The 11,979-nt window shown below is 42.4% G+C and overlaps 1 protein-coding gene across 1 annotated transcript in view; it reads right to left on the minus strand.

Moving 5' to 3' along the window:
• Window positions 1–10,384, minus strand: part of SLC2A12 (solute carrier family 2 member 12) — a 31,039-nt gene extending 20,655 nt beyond the window's left edge. The window contains exons 1-2 of the mRNA XM_008637972.2: window positions 10,075–10,384; window positions 1,209–2,525 (exon numbers count right to left, since the gene is read on the minus strand). Of these exons, the coding sequence (XP_008636194.1) occupies window positions 1,209–2,525; window positions 10,075–10,189 (1,432 nt within the window). The 5' untranslated portion in view covers window positions 10,190–10,384. The remainder of the gene's footprint in view (window positions 1–1,208; window positions 2,526–10,074) is intronic.
• Between the last annotated feature and the right edge of the window lie 1,595 nt (window positions 10,385–11,979).

The following is an 11,979-nucleotide window of genomic DNA, read 5'->3' on the forward strand; positions in this document are numbered from 1 at the left end:
GGAGGCCAAGACTGAACATGTGACCCCACTCTAAGGGTCATTAAATATGTGTTTGAAACACCCAAATTAAAGTTCAAGTAACTTCTTCTTTTCAGGGTTTCATCCCTGGTTTTGAACCTATGTCATAGAAAGCAGAATCCAGCCCCAAGACAATCTTCAAGGGAACCAATAATGCTGGAATAACACAGTCAAGCTTGCTTCCCTGACAATGAATGCTTATCTCACACTGCTCTCCTGGTGAGTAATGTTTAAAATAAATAAATACTGCAGGAGAGTTGTTGTTAGTGCAATTGTTGGGTTGTACCCTTGTGGCAAGCTTTTTATCATAATAGTACAGAAGAATACAGTTTGTTTGCAAGGTAAGTTTGAGCCAGGGTGCAAAAGCACATAAAGTCTGTTAATAAATAATGAACTGTGCATGTGGGTTTTGCAGAGTGACTTAAAAAATTGACCCCTTCGAAGTACAATGTTACGCAAGTGCTATTGAAACAAAACAAAAGGAAATGGAGAGATTTAATTTCTAGTCCCTTGGAATGACAGACATGGTCTCCTTTGGAGAGAGTGGGACCCATGCAAGTGCAATGGCAGCTGCAGCAGCACCTCGGCTGTACAGTAACACACCTTTGTGTCCTTCCACTGGTGGTGTTCCACACAAGTAATGACAGTGGTACTACAGCTTGCTCATGAATTATGATACCTTGAATGTGTTTTCTACATCTGAAGACTATTACACAGTCAGAGAGACAGATCCTCAGTCGGACTCAGGTTGGTATTTCATGGATTTGATGATGTCATACCATATAGAGGTCTAGAGCTTACCATTATCTTGGGTTTATGAATTAGCAGCAACAAATGCCTACACCTTAACCTTCCCAATGTAAGGACACAATAGACTAGAAAGAGGAAAGAAAAACAGGGGCTCCATAATTTTGCTGCACAAAACTAACAGCAGTTCTTGACTCAAGAGGGACCAATTAATTATACTGAATGGAAGGGAGATCAGGTCACTGACCTTAATGGGCAGGGCCTCTTCCTAAAAAGTACATGCCAGGCCTACCAGGATGGTCTGTGACAATACCAGTGCGTATCGGCAGAAAACACTGCTTTGGCCAACTTAGGAACTGCCTAATGCCAAGCAGGGCATGTCATCCCCCCACTTAATAATGTAAATAAATCATGACAAACAGTTAGAAAAGTGAAACACTTACTTGGTCCAAGACCTATGGAAAATGCAGCAACATAGACAAGCAGGCTGGCCAGTGAGAGCCATTTCAGGACAACAGGGACCTCCCCACTTTCCATGTGAGACCCTGTTGTGCTTTTGCCTCCTGCTGGGGCAGTCCCGTTCAGTTCTCCTGTCCTGGCAACATCTGGGCTTTGTACATCAAATGACAATCTTTCTGTTGAAGCCATACTAGCAAAGAGGTCCTCGAGACTCCCATTGGTGACAGTGAAGTTTCCTGGTCTCTGGAGAAAGAAATCCTCTGGAGATTGGCTTCTACAGACCTTGGTGAAATTCACATGTATGTTACGGTTCACTAAGCCCATAGTGACCAATGATACTGCCATAACAGAAGAGCCAATACACAGAAAAGTTTTACTTCCAACTTGATCCACAAAAAACGTGGCTGGGACTGTGCTGACCACTTTAACCACCCCAACTCCAGTAGAAGCCAAGCTGGCAGCTTCATCGGTCTGGAACCCAACTGACTTCAAAACAGTCGATGCATAAAATAAAATGTTGGGTTGCCCAGTTGTCTGCACAAAAAACACTAGAGTGAGTCCTACCAGCATTCGTGCCCTCATGTTGTTTTTTGAACGAAGCAGGTCCAAGAAACCATACTGATGTTCATCTTTCAGGGAAGACTTAATCACAGTAAGCTCTTTAGTAGCATCTGACGTTTCCCGTAGCCTCTCCAGTACTTTTCTCGCCGCCTCATCGTTATTTTTCATGACAAGAAACCGAGGGCTTGGTGGAAGGAAATACATGGCAATAGCTTGCAAAGCACCTAATGGAATCACAAGTCCAAACATGTACTTCCAGCCGTGAGATACGCTGGCAAATGCATAATTTGAAATATAGGCGAAGAGAATGCCTATCACAATCATGAGTTCATTTAATGACACAAGGAGGCCTCTTCTGTGCTGAGGGGCGATCTCGGCAATATACACACATGTTGCAATTGATGATAACGATATGGAAATACCTATGGCCATCCGGCCCACAATGAGTATCTCGTATGATTCATAGGGCAGCAAAATCAGACTACCCACCACAAGTAAAGAAGATGCAATAATTATAGCAAGTCTCCTTCCAAATCGGTCGATAAGAAATCCACCAGTAAGGGATGCAAATAAGGCCCCAAAAAGCAGGGAACTTACAATGACTTCCTGCTCTTTGCAAGAGAGTGCTAAAACACTACTCATCTGAAGAAGGGCTCCAGAGATAAGGCCCAACTCATAACCCATCAGAAGTCCACTTACAGCAGCAATAGCAGAAGATAGAAAGGTGAATGTTCCACAACCTGATAAGAAAATAAAAAAAGTTGAAAGAGTGATTTCTGCTGCATTCTGACAATTCATAATAACTTTATTTGATATACCAGTTTAAAAATCTCTCTGTAACTTTAAGGCAAATCAGTTAGGTACAATACACATCCAGTAGCAGTGGTGGCATAAAAAGCTATTTCTGAAAAGAAAAAAAAGTAATGAATATAAAATCCTCTTTAGTTTTAATGCTTTTGTGTCCCTTATCTTCCTGATCAGAAGTCAATAAGGTTTTAATCAGGTCCTAAATAATTAAACCTTCTGCTTCAGAATATCATTGCAAAAAAAGCAATGTGAGAAACAATTTTTGCCTTGAGATTTTTCAATGCTTTTCCTAAGGTGAAGAAGTCTCATCCTCCCAACTAGTACAAGCAAAGCATAAATTTCTTAGCCAAATTGTTTCAACCTTGACTTGAATAAGTAACAAGTTTTCCCTCACCACTTATTATTTCCTTTGTTTCACCTGAGGATGACATGAAGGCTGCTGGTACCATTGTTTTTATTTTGCCAAATGGAGACTTATTCAATGAGCACCAGGCTGATGCAGCTATCTGGGATATTCTAGGGAAACTGATCTTTGAGGCAAGCTCATGAACTTTCTGGGCTTTGCTCATGTCTAAACTCAGATTCTTTGGAATATCTTGATCAAATATTTTGCACCGCTTTTGACAGCCATAGTGTCAGGAATAAGAAACAGATGATGAAAACAATGCAGATTATATGCCTCTGAATGTCCACTTTAAAACAAACTCATTTTACACAATTGTGATTCATTGTTTATTGTTACAAGATAGATTTGACTGATCATATTCTACTAACTGTGAAGCCTTTTGCACCCTAAACCTTGAGGAATATATCAGTTTGTTATTGTTGGTCTCGTTCTCTCTCCCAGCATGATTTTCCTCTCATCATGATGTTGGCTGCCACACAACTAGGAAAAGAGTAAATTGACTTCTGATTTTCCAGTTAGTTAGAGAGATGGGATGGGTCAGAGGAAAGGTAGCTTTTGCAGCATAACAGAGTCCATATTTAGTTAATTCTCCTGGAGCGAGTGGTATATGGTCTAATTGGAAATTATACACAAAGTTTGTTTATTTTTAGCTTATTTTTCTAATGCTTTAAGGCTCTTTGATCACACTGACTGCCCAGAGTTCCTTGCCAGTAACTTTTGAGCACTTTGATGAGGATCAGTCCCATTTGACAGAGGATATTACATTTCAAAAGCAAATCTTGAACAGAGAGAAGGAGAGCAGTTACATCTGCGCTACTAAAGTAAACAGCGCCAGAGCCCAGGCCCAGACCCTGGCATGTGGCCATATATCCTACTAAATTGCTGGCAGAATCCCTGGTACATTTGCACCCCAAACCACTTTGTGTTCTCCTAACAGCTCCCAGAAGCAAACAATTCCACCATCCCACCCTGCAGCTACTCCACAGGCAGACGGATTGTTTTGGAGGGCAGCGCAGTATAGCTGTGAGCAATGCCTCCGGGGTCAGGGGAGATGTGTAAGCCCATTAAGTCTATTAAGATAAGTATCACCTAACTTAGAGTTAGCTCTCCTAACTTTGAGCAAAGCAGAAGCCAAACAGCTTCCGAAGCCCAGAGACACTGAGTGCACCAAATGCACCTCAACTCTCTCAGCTGCTGAGCTGGTGTGGCTGGCAAACCAGAGACAGATAAGAGGTAGGAGAGAAGCACATGGTTTTTGTCTTGATGGGTCATAAGGACACAGGGGGAATGGGATTACTGTGAAAAATCTTTCAGACGGTGGGGGCAGGGGATAGATTTATTCGGATGGAGATGGGACATCTTGAAGAAACTATCAGAAACAAATTTGCAAAATGCTCCAATGATGGAACAATCTTTTTTATATTGTTGTTGTCCGTATATGTTAATATGTCTAAAGCTTTTTCTTCCTTTATATCTGCAGCATCTGAGACCACTTCACTTATTTTTAATAGAGGTTAGTGCATGGGTTAGAGCAAGGTCCTGCTGTACCTCCTTCACCCATTGAACAGTACTTCAGTGGAAGTACTGCTGACTGCAGCTAGGCTGCTTTGTGCTGCATGTACTCCATCCTGCAATGCACGCCTGCAATATTTGTTTCATCATTGCAAAACATAATTTCTCCTTCCCATTTATACTTTTGAGTTTCCTGCTTGCTGTATTTTATTATATCTGGAGAATATACCCTTCCAATGAATCCTGGCTGGAAATCTGGGCTAACACAGTGTTGTGCTGAAGGAATGAGCTTGCATATCAGCAACTAAACTGCTAATTTGATCACAGTGCTCTGCCCAAACTACTGTTCAGTGCTGGTGTTTGTGCTTTTTTGAATATCTCTGTATTGTACATCATTGAGCCATGTACATTTAACCTAAGATTTTACCTCAATTTTTATATTATGGAGTAGAGAGCATTGTGGACATCTGGTCTGACATTCACAAAGAGCTCACCATAATCCTTCAGACACGCTTCAATTATATTTATCTGAACTGGGCAATTTAAAACATTCAGCTTTGATTTAAAAGTTGCTAGTGATTGAAAACCAATGGCTTAAAGTCATAAGTTAATTGCTTTCACTGTAAGTTATCTGTAAGTTATTTCTAGACTTAATTTCTGCAACCTCAGCTTCCAGCCTTCAGATCCCATTGTCGATTTCCCCATACTTAATTGTGTTCACTAAGTACTTATAGCCTGTCATTGAGTCATCTCACAGACATCTCCTTTTTAGCTACTTACCCTGTGAGGCTTTACAAGTTTACCACTCCCTTAAGTATTCAAACCCTGTTGTTTGAACTTTATCCAGACCATCAACTTCTCCAGTAAATTGTGATCTGGACCCAGTGCTCCTGCTGTGATTGCACAGAGCCAAATAGAAACCTGACATAATTATTCCAGTCCTGGTGGACATTTCCCTCTCTGTTTGTCTAAGGATTCTCACAGACATGTATAGGAGCTCATCTTCTGGTTATCCTCCAGGAAAACCAACTTCTTTTCTGACTGGATTCTTTCCAAGGCACTGCCTTGCCTTTAAATATGGCCTGCCTCATTGCATCCTAATGGGGAATGCAAATCACTTTACATTTGTCTGTATTAAAATACATAGCATGGGTTCAACTTACCTAACGTAGAGACATCTACATCATCTCTAGATTTCTCTTGTAACCACTGGAGAAAAATAGGCATTTCTAGATGTCTGAATTAGGTCGGATGGCTACTTCTCTCCAGTGCCTATAAAAGGAAACTGTGTGGCTTGCTCAGATGTAGATGTCTAAAGTTAGCAGAGAGGAACCTCAGACAGCACATTCACTTGCAGTCAGCAGGCCAAGGCATCCGAATTGCATTCAGCCAGTGACATATCCCATTTATTAATCACCCATCACCTTTATCACCCCCAAATAATCTATTAATTTCTTCCAAGAAACCGAGAAAAAACAAGTAACAGAGGGGCAAAAGCTGAGTTTAAGGCTCTCCAGCAGCAACAGCAACAGAAGCATGGACAGTGTACCCTATTGATACTTTGAAGTCTGTGTCCTGCCTGCACAGCTTTTATTTCTTAAAATGTTGGAGTGACATTTTTGTATACTTTCAGTTTCTGAATGGCAGTGTCAAGTCAAATATCTTGATAGAGTCCACCACCAGCACTGTTCTTTACAATCCAGACTGTGCTCACCTCAGTCTGTGATCCTCAGACAATCAGAGAAACTGAGATGGTTATTTATTCCTAGTCTGAGAGGCTGTACGAGCTGGATGTAGAGCTCGGAACAGATAAGGAAATATTCAAGCTCATATATTTCTTGCTTCTCCAAGTAGAGTACCTTGGTCAATGTCTTCATGTTTCTTTAGTTTGTTTTTACCGGGTCAGCTGGTATCCTTCTTCATGTGTCCAGTGACACATGCCCACAGTTGTACAGAAATAGTGGAGGGCTGTAACTAGAGCACCCCTGAATGAACAGCAGATCCTGATGTGATGCAGAGGGAGCTACATTGTCCTTTTGCATCATCAGCAGCAAAGTCAGCAGTTACCTTGGTGTGTCTTGTCCCTCACAGGCACTATTCCACTGAAAAACATTGTTATATCACAGGTTTTGTTTTAACTGGTGTACCCAAAACTTGCCTGCTCACAACTGCCTGCTGAGTTAAACCTTGAAATCTCTGCTCAGTTTCCCTTCATGGCCTTCCTCTAGGCAAAATTCTCTCTGACTTCAGCATATGTTTTGCTTTAACATTTCCAGATACAGCATGTTGCAGTAGTTGTACTCACAATCCTTTTAAGTGTCACTTTTAATGATGCTGCTGGCAGTTCTTAGGCATTCTTTTTTTTAACAAAAAGCTTCTTTACATATATATATATACACATATATTTCTCTTATTTTTATGAGATGCCAGCAAAACACATGGCAGTGTACAGCCCAGGGGAATAAAATATTTTAATGATAGCTTCCAGGGAATTTTCTCCTTCTGTCTGCCACTAACACCATGGCTAACGAGTGTGTGGCTGGTATGTGACAAGTGATTGGAAAGTCTATTCTCTAGTTTCCCATGTAAACAAAGTGGTTTCTCACAACTGTTGTTCAAGTCAAAAGCAGCCCTACTTGGCAAACAAACCTATCTTTAAGAACATTCGTTGGAAGTGTTTATGCTTGGTTCCTGAAAAGGAGACCAACTGCAGTTGCAGTACAGCACAGAGTACTGACAATGAGGCTGGATGGGGCCAAATGGTAAGGGTGTGCCTCTTTACTTATTTTCAAGCACATATCTGGGAAAATACAGTCTTTCCAAAGGCATAGTATTTGGTCTGTGCATGTATTTTATGGGCCTTAGGGATAAATGATCAGTGCCAGGGAAGATCTGCAAGCAGGCTGATGGGGAACACCACTCTTCACCCACCTAATGGGAGGGAGAGAAATGGGAAAGGTGCTTGGGAGCCCTTTCCAGCTCAGTTTGGCAGTGCTATGCCCCACATTAGTCCAAACACCGAGATTTCTGTGATGTAGTTTTTCTTTGCTTTCTCCCAAGAGATCATTCAGTGTGCATATAGAAAACTACTGGGAGGGGGGGGAGGGAGATTACTTTATGTAACCTGTGCAAATATATCTATTTTGATAGGAGGGGACTTGACAATCTCTTCCACCATGGTACTTTCTTCTGTTTACTTTGATTTAATCTGAGATGAGAAATGTCTCAGTTTGGAAGGGAAGGGAAGTTCTTTAAATCCTTGCAAATTCTTTGATCTATTTAGACATTTGGAAAGTGAATTCAAGCTCTGTCAACTGTTGGTTAATAAGCACAGATCAGAAAACCACAATGAGTTGAATTCATTGCCTCGATATGAATCCACAGCATGAAATATCTTTTTTTTCAATAGAATACAATATCTACTTTTATCTACAATAAATTTTAAAACTACAGCATCTGTATCCTAAAATTTTAAGCTATCTTTAACAACGTGTTTCTTCTCCATCTGAGCGCTGTCTGACATATAAAAAGTGTGTCTTTCCAGGGAAATAGTATTTAAAATTTCCCAAATTGTCATTAAGGAAGATTTTGTTGAAGTGTGTAGCATGAGGATCACAATTTTTTTTAGGATAAATGTTTGATGGCATATATTAGGAACTGCTGTATAATTAAATCATGGTTCTTCTTCTCATAAAAGGTGATTCTTCCATTTTCATGTTATTAGGGTCTTTGCTGCACTGTCACAGTCACTTTCTCTATCTCATCCAGTTGCCTGGTATAAAGAGATCTATGTTACCCTGTTGCTCTATTCCAACACCTGAGGTTTCTTTAGATCCAGTAGCTGCTCAACAGGTGCATTTCTCGTATTAGCTAGGATACATCTGATCTAACTGTCCCTCTAGAAGTCTGGCATGGGATCTAAAACAGTTACCCAACAAGATCCTTTGGGATGAAATAAATGGTAGCTTTGGGGTGAAGCTATACTGCAAACAGAGATGGAAAATCTCAGAAAATATTAACTTTAACCAAAAATAGTGTCAGGGCCATGTGGGATCACAACCATTTGACAAATGGGACTCCTCCCACCCAAGTGTGAAAGGCAAACCCAAACCAAATATTTTGTAAATGGAACTGAAAAAGAAGGTAGAAGGAAACTAATGTACCACTCATTTTCACACATCTGAACTCCTCCAGTGGTGGGAAGCACTGTATACTTTGTACAGCATAAGCCAGATTAATGTACTTTGTAAACAATATTCAAATTTCATGAACAAAAGCCCGTGACAATGATGGAAAGACAGGGAATGCAGATCCTGGGCAGACCCACCCTGGCCATGTACTCTCTAACTGCTCTGCCATGTAATTTCATTATGTCAACAGGCAGCCTGTTCCCTCATTACATTAAATGGCATTTGGGTTTTGTTTTTTTTAGTTTCTAGTAAGAATCAACAAGTTCTTTTAATTTCTAACTAGGTAATTGTATATTCCTCAGGTTACTGCTTTGATTTTTGAGGGTAAGGACAGGTGTGTAATTTGCACATACTCTTCTGACCTTAACCCATGTGCTGCAGAGACTTTGCCATCTGTTTATTGCTATTCCATAGCCATCTGCACTGCTCTCCTCAGTCCCTAAGGCAACGTTAAATGTGTCTGCACACATACTGACTTTCTGTTCTTGGCTAACCTCTGATTTTAGTATAAGACACTGCTTGACTGATCACTATTACACTCCAACAAAGCATTTGTGCCTATGGTATCTGAACATTCCTGCATTAGTCAGTTCATTCAGCTCTAAGTGAACAAAATCTGCTTGGGACATTGTCATTTCCGGCTTCTGACCCTGCTGTCCTGTTTGGGTACAGCTGACTTGTGGCTGAGAAATATCATGATTATGGGGCATTATCCCCTTCGTCTTATCATCTGTGAAAGAGGCTGAAGTTTCAAAATCATGCTGCAACTGAGAAAAATTGGTGGGGTAGGACAGCAAAGATGAAGAGCTATGAAATTCAGTTTCTGCACTTAAAAACACCGAAGAAATGCTACAGTTGTTTTTTGAGGGTGTCAGCACAGAAATCCTGTTTCTTCCTGAAATGCTAGGGAAGTAAAAACAGGAGGGAGACGCTGTCCCCCCACCCTGTACTGTCCCCCTGAATGAGCAGGTGCACTGCTTGCCTGGACTCCCTTCAATCACTTTGGTGTAAAGGGCTGTATTGCCCCTGAGTGTGCAAGGACCAGATCACCACTGTTGTTAGAGAGCAGCAGGTTTTCCTGTCTTTCAGATGGCTCATCTTCATAAAGGAAAAGGATTTACACAACAGACAGCACCTACACAAGCAGTAGGACTGAGGCCTTTTAGGGAAAGTATCACACAAACCTTCATTCAAAATTCAAGCTGGCAGTCCCCCTCCTCACTCATATGTTCCCCTCGAGCACTTTCAGTAATTGAGAAGGCACGTCCCGAGAGTCCCTTGGCTGTGTGGGGCCGTTCTCCCCCAGCCCCGAGCATCAGCTGTGCGGGCAGCTGCTGCTGGCCAACAGCTGGCACTCAGCTCCTGCCTCCTTACCTGTCGCAGCCGGGAGCTGGGGCCGGCTGCTGTCCCGGCTGCTCTCCTCATCCTCCCCCGCTCTCATCGTCTGGCTCTGCTGGCTGAGGTCCTCCGTGCTCTGCCCAGGTACCATCACTACCCCCTTCGCACCTTGGGCGGGAGCACTTCACAGGGCTGTGATCCTTCCCCGGCCGGCCAGGAAAGGGCAGGTTGTTTTCCTCATGGCAACAAGTTGCTGAAGCTGGCTGAAACCAAATGCAAACCACAAAGTGGTTTGTGAACAACTTTGTTGCTATTTCAGAAGGCTTTGCCCTTTGCAGTGACACAGGCTGTTGCTATTCTGGGGAGCCTATTGCAGGCGAGGGGAGGGCCGTCTGTCGGAAGTATTGCTTTTGCCTTTTAACAAATAGTTGAGACATCAGACATCTATGCACAGCTTCATGCACACTCCTTACCCATTCACTTACAGGGTCTCTCTCCCTTTTTCCCTGTCTCTCTTTTCCTCCTCTCCCTGGTGTTCGTACGCACAGATTTTTAGCAGAGAAGACACACTGAAGAGGAGGGTTTGAGGTGTTTGCTGTGTCAGCTAAAGTCAAGGCACTGAGCACACACACGCGGCATCGCTTCGTTCTTGTAACTTATGAGCAAGTTATGGTGAGAGGAAAACAACCATGGCAGCCCTTTGCAGCCTGTGATAGTAGGAATCAGGACTTTTCATGGCAAAGATGTACATGATATTTTACAAGCAAATGAAGGGCAAGCCACCCCTCTTTTCCATGACAACTTTTTTGTAGAAAAGCTGTCTCAGCTATATTGAGCCAAAGACTTGATTTTTGATCGCTGCTAGGAGTCACTCCATCCTCACTTGCTTCTGTAGCAGCAGTGGCCAGAGGCTGGGTGGCAGCAGCAGGGAAAGCTTACAGTGGGTGCAGGTGAGAGGCTGCCTGCCCTGCTCTGTGCTAGTCCTGGTGTGAGAGCCTCCAAGTGCTCTCAGCAGACCCGCTGCCTCCGTCAGGCAAGTTGTCCAAGTTACCCCCAGTGGGAATCACTGTTGTATAATCTGGCAGTGCTGCAGGCTTCTTGTTTGTGCTCTCTCGTGGCTTGCTTGTTTGTTTTTGTTGTAATACACTAATGCCTGTAGATAGCATGTGAGGGAAAGGTAGAGGTAGAAACTTGGTAGCTTTTGCAGTATTTCTAGACAGGAGAATTCCTAAACATTTTTCCTTATGTAGAGCAGCATAATACGCCCTTTACTGACGTTTGCTTAGCAAGAAAAAATGTGATGAAAGACACTGTAACTGCTCCATTTGACAGCTGCCTTGCTGTCAGCTTCAGAAAGTGGAGCACCAGGGATGCCACGGGGCCACTGCTTCCATTGGGGAGTTTAGGTTTTGGCAGTGCCTTTTACATGTAGTTAAATGAGTCAACCTAACTCTGCTCTCATGTGTTACATACTTTCCTTGTAAAATGTCCACGTGTCAGTCGGTACAGGACGCTGTCAGGGCTGTTAACAATTTCTTGACACACCCAGAGAGGTGTTGTTTCCTCATGGGATACGTGCAAAAAGTAATGTTAACTTTTAAAGAAATTAGTTGTATGTTTTGGGGGGAAAAATGAAAGGCTGTTTAAGCTGGGGAAGGAAAGGAAATGTTTTCATAGATCAAATTCAGCTGTGATAAGATTTCTCTGTGATAATGTGGTGTGTAATTGACCTCATCTAACAACCCACACCTCATATAACCCACAGCTCTGCTCAGTGCAAGCTCTCTGAAAACTCAGCTAACTCCATAGATACATGGCTGTTCCCACCTCCCTTTACATGTAATGGTCCTGGAGATGCCAGAGAACTGCACAGGTGCCTGTGGCAACTTGACAGGGAGGAAAGTTTTGCTCCCAGATGTATGGCCTCAGAGGATGCTGTGG

The sequence above is a fragment of the Corvus brachyrhynchos genome, unplaced genomic scaffold (assembly GCF_000691975.1).
Source record: "Corvus brachyrhynchos isolate BGI_N302 unplaced genomic scaffold, ASM69197v1 scaffold14, whole genome shotgun sequence".
NCBI lineage: Eukaryota > Metazoa > Chordata > Aves > Passeriformes > Corvidae > Corvus > Corvus brachyrhynchos.